At 43.5% G+C, this 22,209-nt stretch overlaps 2 protein-coding genes across 4 annotated transcripts; both read right to left on the bottom strand.

Moving 5' to 3' along the window:
- Window positions 1-1,637: 1,637 nt before the first annotated feature.
- Window positions 1,638-22,043, bottom strand: LOC131724767 (zinc-binding protein A33-like). 3 transcript variants are annotated; one of them, XM_059017509.1, is made up of 7 exons: window positions 21,942-22,043; window positions 5,533-5,977; window positions 4,390-4,485; window positions 4,066-4,296; window positions 3,669-3,691; window positions 3,465-3,583; window positions 1,638-2,839 (listed from the first exon to the last, which is right to left on the bottom strand). In XM_059017509.1, the coding sequence occupies exons 2-7, from the start codon at window positions 5,935-5,937 to the stop codon at window positions 2,301-2,303; spliced, it is 1,413 nt and encodes a 470-aa protein (XP_058873492.1). In that variant the 5' UTR covers window positions 5,938-5,977; window positions 21,942-22,043; the 3' UTR covers window positions 1,638-2,300. The 3 variants fall into 3 exon arrangements, with proteins under 3 accessions (XP_058873492.1, XP_058873490.1, XP_058873491.1); XM_059017507.1 differs by lacking the exon at window positions 21,942-22,043 and adding an exon at window positions 11,021-11,127; XM_059017508.1 differs by lacking the exon at window positions 21,942-22,043 and adding an exon at window positions 11,021-11,127 and having other exon boundaries at window positions 5,533-6,048.
- LOC131696860 (E3 ubiquitin-protein ligase TRIM35-like) lies at window positions 16,853-22,018 on the bottom strand. The gene is made up of 7 exons (XM_059017506.1): window positions 21,942-22,018; window positions 20,374-20,818; window positions 19,615-19,710; window positions 19,291-19,521; window positions 18,894-18,916; window positions 18,690-18,808; window positions 16,853-18,061 (listed from the first exon to the last, which is right to left on the bottom strand). The coding sequence occupies exons 2-7, from the start codon at window positions 20,776-20,778 to the stop codon at window positions 17,523-17,525; spliced, it is 1,413 nt and encodes a 470-aa protein (XP_058873489.1). The 5' UTR covers window positions 20,779-20,818; window positions 21,942-22,018; the 3' UTR covers window positions 16,853-17,522.
- Window positions 22,044-22,209: the final 166 nt, after the last annotated feature.

Raw genomic sequence — 22,209 nt, forward strand, 5'->3', positions numbered from 1 at the left:
CACGACACGCCGCTGAATTCATAACATACAGATATCCTGTCGGGAGACACACGGCTTGATAAACTTAACAAATAGCAAACATGTAGAATTAACAAAGAAACCACTTGAAGTGTTAATTATCTCATGTGTTTGCATTAAAAGGGGCGCTATTTAAATTGCAATGCGGGGATACAGAGCAATGAACCTGTAAGCAATGAAGCGAGTCGCGTTGCTTTTATCTGTGAGTAATTCTTCAGAGTGAAAGACAGATTGAAGTCAATGTCGTTGTAAATGGATTTGTTTAGATGTTGTTTTTATTTGAATTGTTTTCTCTCTTAGTAGTTTCATCCCTCCCTCCTTTCTAAACGTCTTGCGTCCCTCCTCGACATCCTTTATAAATGTCTTGCGTCCCTCCTCGACATCCTTTATAAACGTCTTGCGTCCCTCCTCGCCTTCCTTTAATAAATGTCTTGCGTTTCTTTTTTCAATTACAAAATATTCAACTCAAAATGTAACAATCAACAGCGATCAATGGAAAAGCTATTTTCTACTGGAAGCTAAAAATGAAACCGGCAGTTTGTCATGCCGTGGCACGAAACACAGTTATACACCCATTAAAACAGACGTAAGATCACCTTGTTAATCTGCCTTCATTAACGACTGAACGCCTCTTCTGAGTTCTTACCGAAAACATAAAATGTCACTTTCTACTTGAATCCATACTAAAAAAAACATCTCCCATTCCAAATCCAGTCCCAGCATGAGGGTATAATGGAAATGATGGTGCCTCACTGGCCTGGGCTGCTGCAGTCACAGTTATAAAAGGGCAGAGTGAATAGAAAACAACACGACACAGAGACAGCACCACTACAAACACACTTTAGAGCGCGATTTCTATGGTTTAATTCAATTAAAATCAGCGGCATACAGAGCGGGACTGGTTCTTACTGCCAGTAAATAGAAACGCAGCGAGGTTATGATTTGTTTATTGAGAGATGTATTGACACATGTTAACAGTGAAATATCCTTTCTTCTGGACGGTTTAAATGTGGTTCTGGAAGTTACAGAGATTAATTTGTAATGTTTTGCCATCCCACACAGTTAAACACACAGTTATCATAGCGAAACCAGGGAAGAGACACGTCTTCACACAGAGACACAGAGAAGGAGGGGCTGGGATGGGTTACCTGGCTCAAGCACTAGATGGCGCTAGCTCTTCGAGAGAGAGAGATTGTCAAATAATTCAGTCTATAATCCACCAAGTATGTAGTAAAAAAATAAAATAAAATTAATATTTGTTACAAGTCATTGGATCTTTGTCTCTTGTAGCAGCACTGCTTCACTCTCAGAAAACAAGGAGGCGCTCCGGTCTGTACGAGTTTGAACCTTAAAGTGCTTCTTAATGTCGCTGTCTTCACCCTTCAACACAGCCGTGAGACTTTCACTGATGAGCCACGGAGTGGCTTCTCTACACCTGGAGATGCGTGTCACCGCCAAGCGCCGCCTCACTAACTTTCCTAACCGCACTGCGCCCCCTGGTGGCAGTGACCTGTCAGTACTCCCTTAACTTCGTATGCGAATGCTTTCGGATTCCTTCACACAGCTGCTGTGAGCGAGATCCACACGGAGATGGACAGACACCCCACACGAGGTCCAAATTAAAATATATACTTTTTATTATTAAAAAAAAAAAATCATTCATTAAATCAAAGGGAGGGCAGCGAACCGATCCTTTGTGATCCGGGAGCAGTGATTTGCGGGACCGTTTCACAGCGGCCACAAAAGACACACATCCACACGATCACACTGTGCAGCTTCCAAGTTATTACAGCGATACATTTACCAATTAAATGATACAATATCCTGATCGATTCAACAACGCCGCGGACCAGCCCAGCAATCATTATTCATTCATTCATTCAGCATTGAGGGAGTTATTATTTACAGAACTTGCAAAGCTGTAGATGGTATAATACATCAATAGAGCATTGTGTTTAATTGAATATTATTCCAGAATGCATATTCTTTATTCGGTGTTGTTCTTTAACCAGTTCATGTTCTAGTTTTTGTAATTGTATTTCTACATGGATTCGAGGAGCTCAGACCAAACACCCGCGTCACGTGACGAGGGAGAGGGGTGGAGGAGGGTGAACATGTTCTGTTAGAATATATTTAATAGTTTTCTAAACATCGTTACATTTGTCACTTTGATCATCATTTTCTATTTAAAATGTTTCAGTTCCTTTTCAATATTAATAGACAGACAGTCATTAACATTATTATTATTATTCATCCCTATAGTTTATGTTGAACACATTGGGCTAGTCCACTTTTATAACTGTCTTCACAGGGCACACTCTGAGAGGGGCAGAACAGTAAGTCCAGAACCATGGAAACATTCTCTCAGTAAATCTGTGTTTGAAAGTGTAGAGAGGTTTTCTCATATCACTGGAGTCAAAGAATGCCACCTCCCCCCCGTCACAGTCCAGCTGAACTCTGATCTTCTGGGGTTTCTTCTCCACAGTGAGTCGTGTCTGTGGTGAGGTCCTTGCCCAGTACTGATCCCCATCGTCCAGGGCTATAATCCAGTATCCTGCTCCTGTGTTATGAGTGAATTCCCCTTTCCTCTGGCTGGACTCTTTAGTTACACCCAGATCCCACTCAGTATTGCTCCCCAGTTCCACGTCCCAGCAGTGTCTCCCTGAAGTGAACCCCTCAGAGCCCAGCACACCATTATAGGTATCAAACCGCTCTGGGTTGTCAGGAAGCTGCTGCCACTCATCGCCGCGTCTCACACTTGTTAGATCCTCAGACAGTATCAGTCTAGGGTGTGCTGTGTTGGGATCCAGAGTCAACGGAGCTGAGAGAGGAAACGAGAGACAGCTTTAGAGATGAGAACATCTACCTGCAAGCATTTTAATAAATCACATGCTAAGAATTGTATATTTTTCTTTATAATACACCAACCCAAATATTATTCAATATCAAACATAACTTTTAAGAACAGCTGTTGAAAATGAACCCGTCAAAATGACTACTGCTGGCGGTTCTAGTGTTAAATCAGATCCATTTAAATCTAAATCACAGAGCTCTAGAACAGAACACTGTGACACTGCTCAGCACTAACATTCTTAGAGCTCTGGGAGCATTCCAAGACAATGGGCTGAACTCAGAGAAGTCTGTGTTCTACTGCAGTGGTTTCTTTACAAGGAGTTTCAATGCAGACCAGCATGGGATCAGAAAGCCTTTTGCTCTCTTGGAATGCTCTTCCAGCTCACCTCAATACTATGAGCAGCTCACAGTGTTTAATATTGAACTGAGAGATGATCTCTCTGATGGATAGAAGTGTATTTGCTACAGGTGTGTACATTTCATTGTGTATTATTATTGATTGTAGAGAGCTGTATCTTGCTGCTTACACACATTGTGGATTGTGGTTATATGCACCCCCCCCCCTCCTTTGTGATGCTCCCCACAGGACTCACTGTATTGAACAATCCCCAGCATCTTCTCCCACACTTTGTACTTCAGAGAGCCCAGGTGCTCGGCTACATCTATCAGCGCTCCTGAAACACACTGCGGATCCTGCAGTGTGCACTCGGCTCTGCAATCATATTCAGGAGTTAGTGCTGCTCTGTGTTTGCATTCAATACAATACAAGAGAGGAAGACAGGCCACATCTTACATACCTTCTCTGTGTGTCTTTGTACTTCTGAAACAAACAAGGACATGAATTGAGACATTATTAAAACACAAATACCACTTTGATAGAAAACAGCAGCACCGCTGTCCAGCTTTACATTTTGAACTCAGTGTTTATCCATGAACATATTCTCTGGAGCACCAAACCAATGAGACCCCTCTGCTGGTTTGTGGGGCTGGAGGAGGGGCAATTGCTGCCTGTTTTACCCATTTGTGGGGTAAACTTAAGAACAAACAGCAATACAAACCATGCTTGAAAAATGAATGTTAAAAATGAAGTTCAAATGTGTACTGACATAAATGCTTGTAAAGTCCCATTCATAGTGTAGTAGTGAGTGTGCATTCACAATAAGAACATGTCACACACAGTTAAACAATCACTACCTGCAGGAAGAAGATGTCTTCAGCTTCCATCTCCTCTTCTATCACTCGGATTGTGTCTGAAAGGGATGAGATTTCTCTTGTAAGTTTTTCAATCTTCTCTTTCATGATTCTTCCCTTTTGTATCTTTTCCCTCCTCAGTGCAGCTATCCTGGCCTTTTCTTCATCTCGTAGAAACTGGTGAAGTTTCTCAAACTCCTCCTTTATCTGCCTCTCTGTTTGCTGGGCTTGTTTCTATACAAGAAAAGGATCACTTTAGAGTTAGTTTGGGTGTCCAGTGAAAATGTATGTTGTGTATTGTTTCAATCACTAATCTAGTTCTCTTACCTTGATGTGCTCTGCTGTTTCATCACATTCGTTTTTAACTTTATTAAAGGTTTTCAGCTTGTCCTGCAAGGGCTTCAGCGCAGTCCTGAGTTCTCCCTGAAATGCAATGAAACCCAGAGCTTCCACATCACTGTTAACACATGCCTGGCTAGTAGCAATATGAATGCAGTGTGTGAGAAATCCCCTCAGCACTGGGGTTGCCACTGTGGGCTCTCATAGCAACAAACCCCCCGCTCTGGAGATTTGTGACACATCAATAAAGATTCTGACTGACTGATATTTAAGAATGGAGATGAGGCAGAAGCGGGCAGCCACAGACCTAGCGGACTCAGAGGAGAGACAGGGGGTAAGAGAGGAGAGACGGGGTAAGAGAGGAGAGACGGGAAAGAGAGGAGAGACAGGGGGTAAGAGAGGAGACACAGGGGTAAGAGAGGAGAGACAGTGTACCGTGTATGAATCCAATATCTTGAAGACTCAGTTCTTTATCATGCGGAAATCAAAAGTCACATGACCCCAGTTATGTCACAGTAGAGAATGCTTAACTGACAAAGCCCTTAGACTTCTCTGAAGAAGTCAGTGCAAGGATGGGCTCTGAAAGAGTGTGTGATGTAATATATCTTTCAGAAGGGCTTGGATCTGAACAGGCGTGCCAGTAGAAAGACCTTGGTGCTGTAATAGAATCATCACTGTCTATAACCAGACAGTGCGAGGAGGCAATTCAATAGGAAACACAATGCTTGCTTATATAGTCAGCAGTGGAGAGTGAAAGTCAAGGAATAAAGTGTTCACATTGACACAGTGATTCCCCTCCCCATTCCTGTCCTGCCTGTCTCTGACAGGGGCTGTGTGAGGGTTTATAAGGGTTCAGGTGTGAATTCATTATTACACACAGACACGCTCCCCTCCCCATTCCTGTACAGCACCACCCCCACTCTGCATCCAGGATCTCTCTCTCTCTCTCTCTCTCTCTCTCTCTCTCTCTCTCTCTCTCTCTGTTAGTTTTAATGATATTGTAATAGGATTTGTTTTTCGCTCAGACTTGTTGGATCTTGTTGTTTAAACTGCCTCATTATAATAACTCTGTATAATATGCTGTGAAAAGAGAATACTGTGTTTATTTTCACATGAATATTGTTTCCATACCTTATAATCCTGTGCAGCCTCCTGAACAGGACGGAGCTTGTGATTCTCATGTTTCTCTGAAGTTTGACACACAACACAGACAGCCTCTTTATCATCCACACAGAACAGCTTCAGTTTTTCATCATGCAGACTGCAGAGTATATCAGTAGGTGCTGGAGGATTCAGACTGCGTTCCTTTAAGAAGGACTCCACAATATTCCTGAGCTTGAAATCCACAGGAAGCTCCTCCACTGAACTCCTCCTCCTGCACACGGGACACTCCCAAGCTCTCTTCTCTTTCCAGCACTGATCCAGACATGCTTTACAAAAGCTGTGGTTACAATGAAGAGTTACAGGATCCTTGAGAATCTCACGGCACACAGCACAGGAAAGATCTGCTTCCAGAGGAGAAGTGTTTGCTGCCATTTCTGCACAAAGCCGCTCCTGCCTTGCTCTCTGTAAGGACCTGCAGATTAGAATCACGAGTCAGCAGTCATGAGGCTCCATTAGCAGCACTACCTTACCACTGACTTTAACCTGGAGAGAAGTTTATTTTGTAGAATTGCTGAGTCTGCACTCTTTTCATTAACACGTCTAATACAATGTGGTGAAATGCAGCGGTCATGTATGGAACACCTCCACACAAGAGCTGTAGTTTATAATGAAAAAGAAAACTCCTCAAAAAGCAAAAAAACTACATTAATGGAGAAGTTACAGTTGAACTCATCGCCACAGAAGGAAGGAAATGTGACGTTGGGGTTTTTAATTTACAATTAGTGCTCTAAGCTTTGATCAACTAATTCAAACTACAACCATGTGAACTCCACACTAGCTATGATGTGCTGAACCACAGCTAAACTCCCACCGCAGTGGAGAGCCAGACTCACCCCGATATGGGAGCTGGGGTGGGAGAGGGGATGTCTTCACTGTGTCTCTGTGCAGGGCTGGTCTGTTCAGAGTGCTAATCTAGGGGAGGTGGGGATGTCTTCACTGTGTCTCTGTGCAGGGCTGGTCTGTTCAGAGTGCTAATTTAGGGGAGGTGGGGATGTCTTCATTGTGTCTCTGTGCAGGGCTGGTCTGTTCAGAGTGCTAATCTAGGGGAGGTGGGGATGTCTTCACTGTGTCTCTGTGCAGGGCTGGTCTGTTCAGAGTGCTAATCTAGGGGAGGTGGGGATGTCTTCACTGTGTCTCTGTGCAGGGCTGGTCTGTTCAGAGTGCTAATCTAGGGGAGGTGGGGATGTCTTCACTGTGTCTCTGTGCAGGGCTGGTCTGTTCAGAGTGCTAATCTAGGGGAGGTGGGGATGTCTTCACTGTGTCTCTGTGCAGGGCTGGTCTGTTCAGAGTGCTAATCTAGGGGAGGTGGGGATGTCTTCACTGTGTCTCTGTGCAGGGCTGGTCTGTTCAGAGTGCTAATCTAGGGGAGGTGGGGATGTCTTCACTGTGTCTCTGTGCAGGGCTGGTCTGTTCAGAGTGCTAATCTAGGGGAGGTGGGGATGTCTTCACTGTGTCTCTGTGCAGGGCTGGTCTGTTCAGAGTGCTAATCTAGGGGAGGTGGGGATGTCTTCACTGTGTCTCTGTGCAGGGCTGGTCTGTTCAGAGTGCTAATCTAGGGGAGGTGGGGATGTCTTCACTGTGTCTCTGTGCAGGGCTGGTCTGTTCAGAGTGCTAATCTAGGGGAGGTGGGGATGTCTTCACTGTGTCTCTGTGCAGGGCTGGTCTGTTCAGAGTGCTAATCTAGGGGAGGTGGGGATGTCTTCACTGTGTCTCTGTGCAGGGCTGGTCTGTTCAGAGTGCTAATCTAGGGGAGGTGGGGATGTCTTCATTGTGTCTCTGTGCAGGGCTGGTCTGTTCAGAGTGCTAATCTAGGGGAGGTGGGGATGTCTTCACTGTGTCTCTGTGCAGGGCTGGTCTGTTCAGAGTGCTAATCTAGGGGAGGTGGGGATGTCTTCACTGTGTCTCTGTGCAGGGCTGGTCTGTTCAGAGTGCTAATCTAGGGGAGGTGGGGATGCCTTCACTGTGTCTCTGTGCAGGGCTGGTCTGTTCAGAGTGCTAATCTAGAGGAGGTGGGGATGTCTTCACTGTGTCTCTGTGCAGGGCTGGTCTGTTCAGAGTGCTAATCTAGGGGAGGTGGGGATGTCTTCACTGTGTCTCTGTGCAGGGCTGGTCTGTTCAGAGTGCTAATCTAGGGGAGGTGGGGATGTCTTCACTGTGTCTCTGTGCAGGGCTGGTCTGTTCAGAGTGCTAATCTAGGGGAGGTGGGGATGTCTTCACTGTGTCTCTGTGCAGGGCTGCTCTGTTCAGAGTGCTAATCTAGGGGAGGTGGGGATGTCTTCACTGTGTCTCTGTGCAGGGCTGGTCTGTTCACAATGGGCACCTGTCACACAAACCTGCAGTGCATCGCCGAACACACAGAACAATAAATACACTAAATGGCAGCAGTGTGGAGTAGTGGTCAGGGCTCTGGACTCTTGACCGGAGGGTTGTGGGTTCAATCCCCAGTGGAGGACACTGCTGTTGTACCCTTGAGCAAGGTACTTTACCTAGATTGCTCCAGTAAAAACCCAACTGTATAAATGGGTAATTGTATGTAAAATAATGTGATATCTGTATAATGTGAAATAATGTATAATGTGATATCTTGTAACAATTGTAAGTCGCCCTGGATAAGGGCGTCTGCTAAGAAATAAATAAATAAATAAATAAATTTGTATATTTCTCAGAAATATTTTAAGAACAGAACATTTGTTTTGTTTTACAAATGAAGAGTGTTATAGGCAGAGCTGTGAATCCACACAGAACATCGTGAGGCATGGAGAGTTTTAATTAATAATCACCCTCGCTAGAGTTTTCATAAGCAGTGCTCCGTCACAAGCACAATATAGCATATTAAAAAAACAGGGTAAACTCACCCTTATAAAAGTGTCCCACAGTAAAACCACAGCACAGTGTAATAAAGCATAAAGTATGGTATAGCATAGGGAAGCATTGTAAAGCACAGAGAGGTCTGGTAAAGCATAGGGAAGCATTGTAAAGCACAGAGAGGTCTGGTAAAGCATAGGGAAGCATTGTAAAGCACAGAGAGGTCTGGTAAAGCATAGGGAAGCATTGTAAAGCACAGAGAGGTCTGGTAAAGCATAGGGAAGCATTGTAAAGCACAGAGAGGTCTGGTAAAGCATAGGGAAGCATTGTAAAGCACAGAGAGATCTGGTAAAGCATAAGGAAGCATTGTAAAGCACAGAGAGGTCTGGTAAAGCATAGGGAAGCATTGTAAAGCACAGAGAGGTGTGGTAAAGCATAGGGAAGCATTGTAAAGCACAGAGAGGTCTGGTAAAGCATAGGGAAGCATTGTAAAGCACAGAGAGGTCTGGTAAAGCATAGGGAAGCATTGTAAAGCACAGAGAGGTCTGGTAAAGCATAGGGAAGCATTGTAAAGCACAGAGAGGTCTGGTAAAGCATAGGGAAGCATTGTAAAGCACAGAGAGGTCTGGTAAAGCATAGGGAAGCATTGTAAAGCACAGAGAGATCTGGTAAAGCATAAGGAAGCATTGTAAAGCACAGAGAGGTGTGGTAAAGCATAGGGAAGCATTGTAAAGCACAGAGAGGCCTGATAAAGCATACGGAAGCATTGTAAAGCCCTTGGTAGCCCATACTCCTCTCTCTCTGTGTGAAGACACGTGTCACGTGTCTTCCCTCAGTCTGAAATTACGTTTAAACATTCCAAAGTAGACTAGGTGGCTAACCCTTAACATAACCCTCACCCTATTCCAGTTTGAGAAGTTTAAATGTAATTCAGTCTATGGCTATTGCATGGTAATAAACCATTTATAATGTTTTATTAACACTCTATAACATAGTTATTAAGCACCTATTATATATTTATAAAACTTTGAGAAGAAGCCCATTACTATAAAGTGTCACTCTCGTTTTTTAAGAAGGGAGGGGCATGAGACAGGAGGACTTTTGTTCCGGGCATCACTAAAGCTGAAACTTCACTCAGTGACCCCTGCACACGAAACCCCTCCTCTGCTAGCTTGCTTACCAGGACTGCCTCCGTTAAGAATATGACGAGAGCTTCATTCATTCTACCAGCTGATTTTATTTGATTAAAGTTCACAATCTCTCCCACAGTGACCAGGCCCTCCTCCACCGACACGCCGCTATCGGGCACACAGGGGCAGCCGTGCCAGCGAATCAGCACCCCCGCTCCCCCCCCCCGAACTACACACCATATCAGCACTTCCAACAAACAACACCAACTCACAAATACACTGTTTATATCAACAAAGACACTGTACACAAACCACAGAAACATTGCAAACGTCTCGACTCTCCTGAATCACAGCTCCTGGATCCTCCCTCAACCCGAGAGAGAGATTTCTCTATTGCTATTATTATTATCATTGTCGATATTAATATTATTATTGCTGTTATTAGTTATTAGTCGTGTTATTTATTGTTGTAATTTTCTACTTCGTGATATTGCAGGCTTCTCTCTGTCTCACCCGACCCGTAAAGTGCTTTGAGAGACTGTGCTATGAAAGGCGCTATATGCATAAAATAAATTGAAACTGAAGTACAGATGAGACTTCCAGCCCAGCGCAGCATCCAGGAGCTGAGCTCAGTCCGGGTTCAACTCCTAGAACGCTGGCTCTGCTCTTCTGCACCACCTTCCTGACTCATTGTGTGTTTTTATATTTTTATTAAAGGCTTCAGCACATTCGCAGAGTCGCAGGGAGAGTTTCAGAGCAGGAGATCAGTTCAGATTTTTAACACCTTATTAGGTCTGTTGCAAACAGGAAGTGAGCACCAGCCACAATACTAGCGAGCAACTTCCTGTAAAGAAGGGGGGTGAGAGAGGGGGAGAGGAGAGAGGAGAGAGGGGGGTGTGGGAGGAGAGGAGAGAGAGGGGGGTGGGGGAGGAGAGGAGAGAGAGGGGGGGTGGGGGAGGAGAGGAGAGAGAGGGGGTGGGGGAGGAGAGGAGAGGGGTAGTTTGCCTGCTACTTGACATTAGGATCATATTAAAAATTACACATAAACATTTCAATGATTTTAACTCTGATCAAGGAAGGAAGAAGCCATTTTCAGAGAGACACCTCGCTGGGTTCCATTTCCATTTTATCAATAAACTTTATTTACATGTGTGCAGAAGAGCAAGACAAACAAACAGTCAGGGTCTGTCTAAGCGAGTGTAAGAGATTCACTGAGATCTCTAAAGAAGATCTCGACTTTCTTTTAGTTTGGATTTTGTATCGCCTTGTTTGTCTGTTACAGACAGGAAGTGAGTGTCGACCTCAAAGCCAGTGAGCGGGGAGGGAGAGAGAGAGCGAGAGGAGAGAAAGAGAGAGAGGAGAGGCGACATTTTTCTAAAAACAGTCGAATAAAAATCCTGGAATACTCTCTGGGCAATTAAGCACTGAAACAATGAAAGAGAGAGAGAGTGAGAGAGAGAGAGAGAGATAGAGAGAGAGAGAGAGAGAGAGAGAGAGAGAGAGAGAGAGAGGGCTCCTACCTCGTTGTCTTGTCCACACGGCCGCACTGCAATGTCCTCTGAGCGCTGACAGGAAATCAACGTCCTCTGAGCGCTGACAGGAAATCAACGTTCTCTCAGCGCTGACAGGAAATCAACGTTCTCTCAGCGCTGACAGGAAATCAACGTCCTCTCAGCGCTGATAGGATCTTATGACACATAGGAAGTGAAAAATCCCCACCCCACGCCAAACTGCAACATAGTTTTCAAGTAACTTATTGAAATCACTGGAGCGCTGATCATCTTTAAAATCCATTCTCTCACCTCTTATTAGCTTTATTAACAGGATCACTGGCCCCTCCCTTTAAAGGAGCGCAGGCCATCTTTAAAACCCATTCTCTCACCTCTTATTAGCTTTATTAACAGGATCACTGGCCCCTCCCTTTAAAGGAGCACTGACCATCTTTAAAACCCATTCTCTCACCTCTTATTAGCTTTATTAACAGGATCACTGGCCCCTCCCTTTAAAGGAGTGTTGACCATCTTTAAAATCCATTCTGTCACCTCTTATTAGCTTTATTAACAGGATCACTGGCCCCTCCCTTTAAAGGAGCGCTGACCATCTTTAAAATCCATTCTCTCACCTCTTATTAGCTTTATTAACAGGATCACTGGCCCCTCCCTTTAAAGGAGCGCTGACCATCTTTAAAATCCATTCTCTCACCTCTTATTAGCTTTATTAACAGGATCACCGGCCCCTCCCTTTAAAGGAGCGCTGACCATCTTTAAAATCCATTCTCTCACCTCTTATTAGCTTTATTAACAGGATCACCGGCCCCTCCCTTTAAAGGAGCGCTGACCATCTTTAAAATCCATTCTCTCACCTCTTATTAGCTTTATTAACAGGATCACCGGCCCCTCCCTTTAAAGGAGTGCTGACCATCTTTGAAATCCATTCTCTCCCCTCTTATTAGCTTAACCTTCAGTTGGTGCTCAATGTTAAACCCCTAGCTTTGCCCTTTAATAGCTTTGCCCTTTAATAACTTTGCCGTGTTTTGTCGGAATTGCCCACAGATTTGCCTGTTCCATTGACTTGCAATGTTGTGAAAGCGTGGAGAGTTTCATGACGCCACCTTGTGTGGTTTCTGAGATCTGGAGACCCGTTTCTTAGTAAGAGTTCCCTTTGTTCCTTCCTATACTTATCATGGGTTTGTTCGTGTGTTTTTCACTCTTATGTAAGGCTACACTGTGCTGAATTTCTGCACAGTATAGAGTACGGTACACGCGGTCTGTGCTGAGGGAGGGGCTTTCGAGGGTTCGGTGAAAAAATATGAAACGGTTCCCGAGTTATTAATAATAAAAAGATAACCGGCTAGCATCCGGGACTTTGTTCAATCCTCTTAGCGAGGAATCCCGCCCCTGCACGTCAGCCACTCTGGGATATGTAGTTCTGGGGGTGCCTGTAAACAATGCAATCACATAGACACGCGCTCCCGTTTGAACTACAGCTCCCAGAATGCATACCAAACGCGTCAGTCAGTGATACAAGGTGAAGGAGCATTTACATATATACTGTACACAGAGTCTGCGGAGCGCCACTTCATGCGAGGGCGGTAATCAATAACTTAGTGACACGTTTCACACCTTCCTATTGGACACGCCTGGTACGTTCTCAAAAGCACTTGCTCAGCGCCGCCTAGCGTACCGGCCACGACCTCATATACATTGTGAACCTGCGTCTCTCTTCTGAAGGATGTTCTGTGTGTGTGTGTCTATGGAGTCAGCAGAAAACCGTACCTGAGACCAAAAGTGAAAAATAACAATAACTCTTTAATCATTCTTTTTGAAAGGAGAACAGAAAATAAGAAACGAAACAGACAAAGGTTCGAGGCGTTGCTGGCAGTCCACTTATTGCAGCTCCTTATTCGTTGGCATTTTCACTGTGTTCTCTATGTTCCTTTTTCAGATTTTCCACGAACAACCAACAGATGGCGCTGCGCGGTCGGGACGAGCAGGTTGGTTCGCACACTCTGTCTATGGTGTCCTCGGTCGCCCTCTGTTGTTCGCTTGGAGTACTGCACCGTAACTGTTCCCAGCAGAGCTGAAATGGAGACAGAACAGGAAACGCTGCTGCTCAGCTCAGGTCAGTATTTTTCCTCTAGAGGTTGCAGGAAGCTCGCGTTCCAAACCATTCCTTTCGAAGTTGTGAATAAAGCTTATTTTTAAACCCCGTTGACTCGTCTGGGTTTCTTGATCTTGTCTGCATTCAGGTAACCTCTCCCAACTGATTTCCTTGTTAAGCAGAAATGGAGCAGACTTGAGCAGCGTGCCTCGTTCCACCCTCGTCTTGTGCTATTATAGTTTTGATATTATATTATATTATATATTTATATTATATTATATATTTTTTTCTTGTCCCGACTCTGTCTGTATTTCCTCCACGCTGCCCCCTCCTCTAACTCGGGTGCTCAGCTGGCAGTGATCAGCTTCGCTGGGGCTTCTGGGATTTGTAGTGTCTAGCTGTCCCCTGACATTTCCTGACTACAGATATATATATATATATATATATATATATATATATATATATATATATATATATATATATATATATATATATATATATATTAGCGATCCAAAGTACTGGCTCACACATGCATAGCTATGACACACACGGTTTTGCTGTTGTGTATTTTTATGAACACATTTAGGTTCATTTTTTATTCTTGAATTATATTTTTGGTTGTGCATGAATAAAACAACGATGTAGATATGATTTTTTGTCCCGACATTAAACGTTTCTCAAATGAGGCCTTTAAGGTCATTCACGGCTATTTTCTTCATTAATAATGCGCGTTATTGAACACATGTGGCGACTTTAAACCTCCCGCATTCATCACCCCGTTCTTCTCCAGCTGGTCTGAACAACCTCGCCTGCTGCTGTTGCCAGATTTCTGACAGAAAACATAGCGACCTCGTTCTTCAAAACAAGCCCAAACAAGCCCAAAACAAGCGCAACCCGTGTTAGTCTCTCAACCGCCTCTCAAAACAAGCCCAATTCCGCTTATTATAAGCGGACTGAGTAACTGCATCATATGCCGCTGTTGATTTTATTTCCGTCTATCGAGCCACAACCCCATGACGTATTTTGAAGCTGCGCGCGCACAGTCCACCACGCGCAAGGTCTCCCAGCCGCAGTTATACCCATGTCGTCAAATCACGATACTAAGATGTCAGTCATGACGGTTGTCTACTATGATTGGTGGAGTCGCCGGGAAAAGGCGGGCACAGGCAATCTGCGAAGCAGTGTTTTTTTTCAGCAGCTTATAAAAATAATAATACAACAAATATTTCAGCAATGCTTTTTTATATATGTAATCAGATATTTACCATAATGTAAATATATTTTAAAAGAGATTGTGAAGAAAACTTTTGTGATACTTTGTGAACAGTCTTTATTTTTTATTTTCACTTAATAAATACCTATTATTATTATTTATTTCTTAGCAGACGCCCTTATCCAGGGCGACTTACAATTGTTACAAGATATCACATTATTTTTACATACAATTCCCCATTTATACAGTTGGGTTTTTACTGGAGCAATCTAGGTAAAGTACCTTGTTCTAGGGTACAGCAGCAGTGTCCCCCACCTGGGATTGAACCCACGACCCTCCGGTCAAGAGTCCAGAGCTCTCACCACTACTCCACACTGCTGCTCTAATGAGCAGAGTATCGGCGGTGTGTCTTCATCTGCGTCATGATATGTGTTTGTTTATTTTTTCAGATCAGATTTGCTTACACAGAGTGGGGCCCTCACTGGCCCAGGCATCAGCCCAGCTATGGTGATTGTAAGCTGGTACACCCGTGTTGGGGCAGTGCGGCTTTGACATGGGCTGCTTATGCCCACGGTGCCCGCTCTATGCCTGCATGGGCCCAATGCTGGGTCTCCTGCACTTCCTGCTCATACCTGTATTTCAAGCTGCAGGTTCCTCAAGTGGGCGAGGTTGCACTGAGCTTGAGTCAAGCTTTTTAACTCCTGCAGCTTTGCTTATGAGTTGATGAAGCAGACGCATTAATGCCTGAAAGTAGATTTCTACAATTACAAACTCGATGTGACGAGTATTATTGTGACAGACACTGCAATTGTAATAAGTGTGCACGAATAAAAGCAGACACGATCACAAATCAAAACAAGAAAACACGACGTTGCGTTAGATCAGGCAGCTGTAGTACCGCTGTGCTCCACTAGGTGGAGTACCTTGGCTCACCGATAGGAACACGGTGTATTTTTTTGTCAATTAGCGTGTGTTTGCTCCTCCCTCTCCCCCGCCCCTTATTAAACACACCTGCTGTCTTTGTTAATCACGTGGCCAGGGGTTGCTCATCAGGACACGCCCTTCGCTTCAGATGAAAGGACTCTGCACGTGATATGGAGAAGGGGCACTAAAGTGAAAGCACGAGCGAGCACGGAGCCCTTTCAAACTACAGCAGCGGCAGAGGAGAGTTTGAGAGGGCGAGAAAGGGAAGTGGGATCGCTCCTTTTTTTTCCTTTACCAAAGCAATGTGTTTTTCTTGAACTGTTTTTACTGGAGTCCAGTGCAACAGTGAATGCAGCGGACAGAGAGAAATTGAAAGACGGTTTTTATGGTTTGTTTTGGGACTGGTCTAGGGGCTGATTCAGCCTCATTTCGGGACTGCTGCGCTGCTTTTAAGTTAATTGTTTTAAAAATATCTTTTCTCAAGTTTTAAACTGTTTGTTTTTTTAATCTAAACTGTGTTTTTAACGGGATATTTTGTAAGTGACTTTTTAGAAGAAAGAGGATTCCAAGTAGAGTTTGTGTTGTTGTGGATTTTCACCTCGTGGTATTTGAGTCATTTTCTTTTTAAATATTAGTTTTGCACGGTCTAAATTTTGCAAGTTGTTTTTGATCAGTTATATTTTTTGGTCTTTATTTTTGTATTTGTTTTTTCTTTAATGCTATTTCGTGGATCTGTTGTTATTATTGCGCGCTACTTGTAAAAACGAACCTAAATTGCTTTAAAATAACATATCAAATAAAATCCCAATATTAACCTCGTGGTTCTGGGGCCAGGCTTTCTCATTTTTCATTGTCTTTCTGGTTTCTTGCAGGCAGGTTTTTGTTTAAGTATTTGTCCTTCATTGCACATGCTAGCTGCAGACCCGCACGGCTGAAAGGGCGTCGCTATCTACAGGGTATGCGTGTCCTTAACAAGCGATATTTACTGACAACACGTCATAACACGAGACCACGTGTTCAGCGCCGCGTATCTGCAATAACCCTTCCGCTTCCTGCTTTGCAATCACTCTGTATGTAAGCTGCACTCAATCGATACACTCGAGTTCAGTCACACCCTCGCGATGCTCATTCCTTCTCGTTCGCGTCGGTACACTGCGTAACCTAACGGGGAATATTATGTTACAGTTTACTGTATTATTGAGCTTCTTCAGATAATGACTCTTCTCCTGTGACTTCTGTCTTTCCTTAAGGCTTGTTTAAATGCTCGCTCTTCACCCTGGTCAGCTTCTCACAGCGGTTCCAATGGATTTCATGCGTGCCGCACAAAGTGGGGTGCAGCCCCTCAATGTCTTGTTCTGCTTCTTCATGTCGCTGTCTTCACCCTTCAACACAGCCGTGAGACTTTCACTGATGAGCCACGGAGTGGCTTCTCTACACCTGGAAACGCGTGTCACCGCCAAGCGCCGCCTCACTAACTTTCCTAACCGCACTGCGCCCCCTGGTGGCAGTGACCTGTCAGTACTCCCTTAACTTCGAATGCGAATGCTTTCGGATTCCTTCACACAGCTGCTGTGAGCGAGATCCACACGGAGATGGACAGACACCCCACACGAGGTCCAAATTAAAATATATACTTTTTATTATTAAAACAAATCATTCATTAAATCAAAGGGAGGGCAGCGAACCGATCCTTTGTGATCCGGGAGCAGTGATTTGCGGGACCGTTTCACAGCGGCCACAAAAGACACACATCCACACGATCACAATGTGCAGCTTCCAAGTTATTACAGCGATACATTTACCAATTAAATGATACAATATCCTGATCGATTCAACAACGCCGCGGACCAGCCCAGCAATCATTATTCATTCATTCATTCAGCATTGAGGGAGTTATTATTTACAGAGCTTGCAAAGCTGTAGCTGGTATAACACATCAATAGAGCATTGTGTTTAATTGAATATTATTCCAGAACGCATATTCTTTATTCAGTGTTGTTCTTTAACCAGTTCATGTTCTAGTTTTTGTAATTGTATTTCTACATGGATTCGAGGAGCTCAGACCAAACACCCGCGTCACGTGACGAGGGAGAGGGGTGGAGGAGGGTGAACATGTTCTGTTAGAATATATTTAATAGTTTTCTAAACATCGTTATATTTGTCAATTTGATCATCATTTTCTATTTAAAATGTTTATGTTCCTTTTCAATATTAATAGATTATTATTATTATTATTATTATTATTATTATTATTCATCCCTATAGTTTATGTTGAACACATTGGGCTAGTCCACTTTTATAACTGTCTTCACAGGGCACACTCTGAGAGGGGCAGAACAGTGAGTCCAGAAATATGGAAACATTCTCTCTGTAAATCTGTGTTTAAAAGTGTAGAGAGGTTTTCTCATATCACTGGAGTCAAAGAATGCCACCTCCCCCCCGTCACAGTCCAGCTGAACTCTGATCTTCTGGGGTTTCTTCTCCACAGTGAGTTGTGTCCATGGTGAGGTCCCTGCCCAGTACTGATCCCCCTCATCCAGGGCTATAACCCAGTATCCTGCTTCTGGGTTCCAGGTGAATCTCCCTTTCCTCTGGCTGGACTCTTTAGTCACACCCAGATACCAGTAAGTATTGCTTCCCAGTTCCACGTCCCAGCAGTGTTTCCCTGAAGTGAACCCCTCAGAGCCCAGCACACAAGCATACGTATCAAACCTCTCCGGGTTGTCAGGAAGCTGCTGCCACTCATCGCTGAGTCTCACACTTGTTAGATCCTCAGTCAGTATCAGAGCAGGGTGTGCTGTGTTGGGATCCAGAGTCACTGGAGCTGAGAGAGGAAACGAGAGACAGGTTAAGAAATGAGAACATCTACCTGCAAGCATTTTAAAAAATCATATGCTAAGAATTGTATATTTTTCTTCATAATACACCATCTGAAATTTTTTATTCAATATCAAACATAACTTTTAATAACAGCTGTTTAAAATGTACCCATCAAAATGACTACTGCTGGCGGTTCCAGTGATAAATCAGATCCATTTAAATCTAAATCACAGAGCTCTAGAACAGAACACTGTGACACTGCTCAGCACTAACATTCTTAGAGCTCTGGGAGCATTCCAAGACAATGGGCTGAACTCAGAGAAGTCTGTGTTCTACTGCAGTGGTTTCTTTACAAGGAGTTTCAATGCAGACCAGCATGGGATCAGAAAGCCTTCTGCTCTCTTGGAATGCTCTTCCAGCTCACCTCAATACTATGAGCAGCTCACAGTGTTTAATATTGAACTGAGAGATGATCTCTCTGATGGATACAAGTGTATTTGCTGCAGGTGTGTGCATTTCATTGTGTATTATTATTGATTGTAGAGAGCTGTATCTTGCTGCTTACACACATTGTGGACTGTGGTTATATGCACCCCCCCCCCCTCCTTTGTGATGCTCCCCACAGGACTCACTGTATTGAACAATCCCCAGCATCTTCTCCCACACTTTGTACTTCAGAGAGCCCAGGTGCTCGGCTACATCTATCAGCGCTCCTGAAACACACTGTGGATCCTGCAGTGTGCACTCGGCTCTGCAATCATATTCAGGAGTTAGTGCTGCTCTGTGTTTGCATTCAATACAATACAAGAGAGGAAGACAGGCCACATCTTACATACCTTCTCTGTGTGTCTTTGTACTTCTGAAACAAACAAGGACATGAATTGAGACATTATTAAAACACAAATACCATATTTATAGAAATCAGCAGCACTGCTGTCCAGCTTTACATTTTGAACTCAGTGTTTCTCCATTAACATATTCTCTGGAGCACCAAACCAATGAGACCCCTCTGCTGGTTTGTGGGGCTGGAGGAGGGGCATCTGCTGCCTGTTTTACCCATTTGTGGGGTAAACTTAAGAACAAACAGCAATACAAACCATGCTTGAAAAATGAATGTTAAAAATGAAGTTCAAATGTGTGTTGACATAAATGCTTGTAAAGTCCCATTCATAGTGTACTAGTGAGTGTGCATTCACAATAAGAACATGTCACACACAGTTAAACAATCACTACCTGCAGGAAGAAGATGTCTTCAGCTTCCATCTCCTCTTCTATCACTCGGATTGTGTCTGAAAGGGATGAGATTTCTCTTGTAAGTTTTTCAATCTTCTCTTTCATGATTCTTCCCTTTTGTTCCTCTTCCCTCCTCAGTGCAGCTATCCTGGCCTTTTCTTCATCTCGTAGAAACTGGTGAAGTTTCTCAAACTCCTCCTTTATCTGCCTCTCTGTTTGCTGGGCTTGTTTCTGTACAAGAAAAGGATCACTTTAGAGTTAGTTTGGGTGTCCAGTGAAAATGTATGTTGTGTATTGTTTCAATCACTAATCTAGTTCTCTTACCTTGATGTGCTCTGCTGTTTTATCACACTCGTTTTTAACTTTATTAAAGGTTTTCAGCTTGTCCCTCAAGGGCTTCAGCACAGTCTTGAGTTCTCCCTGAAATGCAATGAAACCCAGAGCTTGCACATCACTGTTAACACATGCCTGGCTAGTAGCAATATGAATGCAGTGTGTGAGAAATCCCCTCAGCACTGGGGTTGCCACTGGGGGCTCTCATAGCAACAAACCCCCAACTCTGGAGATTCTCTGATAGGGGCTGTGTGAGGGTTCATAAAGGTTCAGGTGTGAATTCATTATTGCACACAGACGCACTCCCCTCCCCATTCCTGTACAGCACCACCCCCACTCTGCACCCAGGATCTCTCTCGCTCTCTCTCTCTCTCTCTCTCTCTCGCTCGCTCTCTCTGTGTTAGTTTCAATGATATTGTAATAGGATTTGTTTTTCGCTCAGACTTGTTGGGTCTTGTTGTTTAAACTGCCTCATTATAATAACTCTGTATAATATGCTGTGAAAAGAGAATACTGGTATTATTATTATTATTTATTTCTTAGCAGACGCCCTTATCCAGGGCGACTTACAATCGTAAGCAAATACATTTCACATTTTCACGTGAATATTGAATATTGTTTCACGTGAATATAGTCGCTCAGACTTGTTGGATCTTGTTGTTTAAACTGCCTCATTATAATAACTCTGTATAATATGCTGTGATAAGAGAATACTGTGTTTACATTTTCACATGAATATTGTTTCCATACCTTATAATCCTGCGCAGCCTCCTGAACAGGACGGAGCTTGTGATTCTCATGTTTCTTTGAAGTTTGACACACAACACAGACAGCCTCTTCATCATCCAAACAGAACAGCTTCAGTTTTTCATCATGCAGACTGCAGAGTATTCCAGTAGGTGCTGGAGGATTCTGACTGCGTTCTTTTAAGAAGGACTCCACAATATTCCTGAGCTTGAAATCCACAGGAACCTCCACCATTGAAGTCCTCTTCCTGCACACGGGACACTCCCGAGCTCTCTTCTCTTTCCAGCACAGATCCAGACATGCTTTACAGAAGCTGTGGTTACAATGAAGAGTTACAGGATCCTTGAGTATCTCACAGCACACAGCACAGGAAAGATCTGCCTCCAGAGGAGAAGTGTTTGCTGCCATTTCTGCACAAAGCTGCTCCTGCCTTGCTCTCTGTCAGGACCTGCAGATTAGAAACGAGTCAGCAGTCATGAGTCTCCATTAGCAGCACTACCTTACCACTGACTTTAACCTGGAGAGAAGTTTATTTTGTAGAATTGCTGAGTCTGCACTCTTTGCATTAACATGTCTAATACAGTGTGGTGAAATGGAGCAGTCATGTATGGAACACCTCCACACAAGAGCTGTAGTTTATAATGAAAGTAAAAACTCCTCGAAAAACATAAATTTTACTTATCTAGCCTATACCAGACTGATCTGGTATAGACTGATAAGGTATAGATTAATGTTCATGAAACTGCTCTAGAGCCCTCTTTAATAGCGTATATATTTATATGAAATCCATTTGAAAGGCAACACACAATGTAAACAATAAAGCAGGACCAGTCTGTAATTACATGAGCCTCACAATGGAGCTGAACACAATGCGGTCTGTTCTGAGCTTATTAACCAAACCTGGAGCTTCAATTCACTGAAACTTGTTATGCATTCCATTTTATTATTATTATTATTATTATTATTATTATTATTATTTATTTCTTAGCAGACGCCCTTATCCAGGGCGACTTACAATCGTAAGCAAATACATTTCAAGTGTTACAATACAAGTAATACAATAAGAGCAAGAAATACAATAACTTTTGTTCAAGCAAAGTACAAGTGTGACAAACCACAATTCAATAATACAGCAGATAATAGTGATAGTTACATCAGGATATGATTAAATACAAAGTACTACAGATTAAACACTTGGCAGATTACAGTATTCTGAAGTACAGGATTAAATGCAGTAAAATAGGGGGCAGATAAGAGCAAAATAAAGCACATTTACATGAAGGGTGATAGTGTCCCAGGATACAAACAGAGGAGTTCTACAGGTGCTGTTTGAAGAGGTGAGTCTTAAGGAGGCGCCGGAATGTGGTCAGGGACTGGGCAGTCCTGACATCTGTAGGATTTGTGTGTGTTTAACAAATAAACTAACTCCACTTTACTCTATACTAATTATCAACTCTCCACATTAAAATGAACAGCCCGTCCGTATTGCTTTACGCGTTATAATTCATTATTATAGAGTTTTAAATTAACATGACAAAGTGAAGGTCGGTTAAACCCAACAGAGTTCTAACCTGTATTTTGAAAGCAGGGTCTGGAACTCTGAGGATGTCCGTGCAGTCCGGGTGTGCAGAGCCGAGCAAAATGAAAAACGAAACTGTCAGCTTTACACTGGTACACAAGCGAGTGGGGCGGCAGAGGAACAAGACCCTGGAATGTGGGCGTGGAAATCTACTCAGGCTACAGGAAATTAGCAGCTTCGTTTTCTAAGAAATCACGTGGGAAAAATGGAAATGCAGTACAGATACATTATGAACCTCCCAGCTGCCACACCCGTCGTTT

Source organism: Acipenser ruthenus, chromosome 57 (assembly GCF_902713425.1).
Source record: "Acipenser ruthenus chromosome 57, fAciRut3.2 maternal haplotype, whole genome shotgun sequence".
NCBI classification, from domain to species: Eukaryota; Metazoa; Chordata; class Actinopteri; order Acipenseriformes; family Acipenseridae; genus Acipenser; species Acipenser ruthenus.

Excerpts from the sequence above, each read along its gene's own strand:
- LOC131724767 (XM_059017509.1), bottom strand. The coding sequence starts at position 5,937 with ATGGCAGCAAACACTTCTCCTCTGGAAGCAGATCTTTCCTGTGCTGTG. Across the intron at positions 3,692-4,065 it reads AAGACATCTTCTTCCTGCAG|AAGTACAAAGACACACAGAG; the intron begins GTAGTGATTGTT and ends TGTTTGTTTCAG. Across the intron at positions 2,840-3,464 it reads GCTGGGGATTGTTCAATACA|CTCCGTTGACTCTGGATCCC; the intron begins GTGAGTCCTGTG and ends TTCCTCTCTCAG.
- LOC131696860 (XM_059017506.1), bottom strand. The coding sequence starts at position 20,778 with ATGGCAGCAAACACTTCTCCTCTGGAGGCAGATCTTTCCTGTGCTGTG. Across the intron at positions 18,917-19,290 it reads AAGACATCTTCTTCCTGCAG|AAGTACAAAGACACACAGAG; the intron begins GTAGTGATTGTT and ends TGTTTGTTTCAG. Across the intron at positions 18,062-18,689 it reads GCTGGGGATTGTTCAATACA|CTCCAGTGACTCTGGATCCC; the intron begins GTGAGTCCTGTG and ends TTCCTCTCTCAG.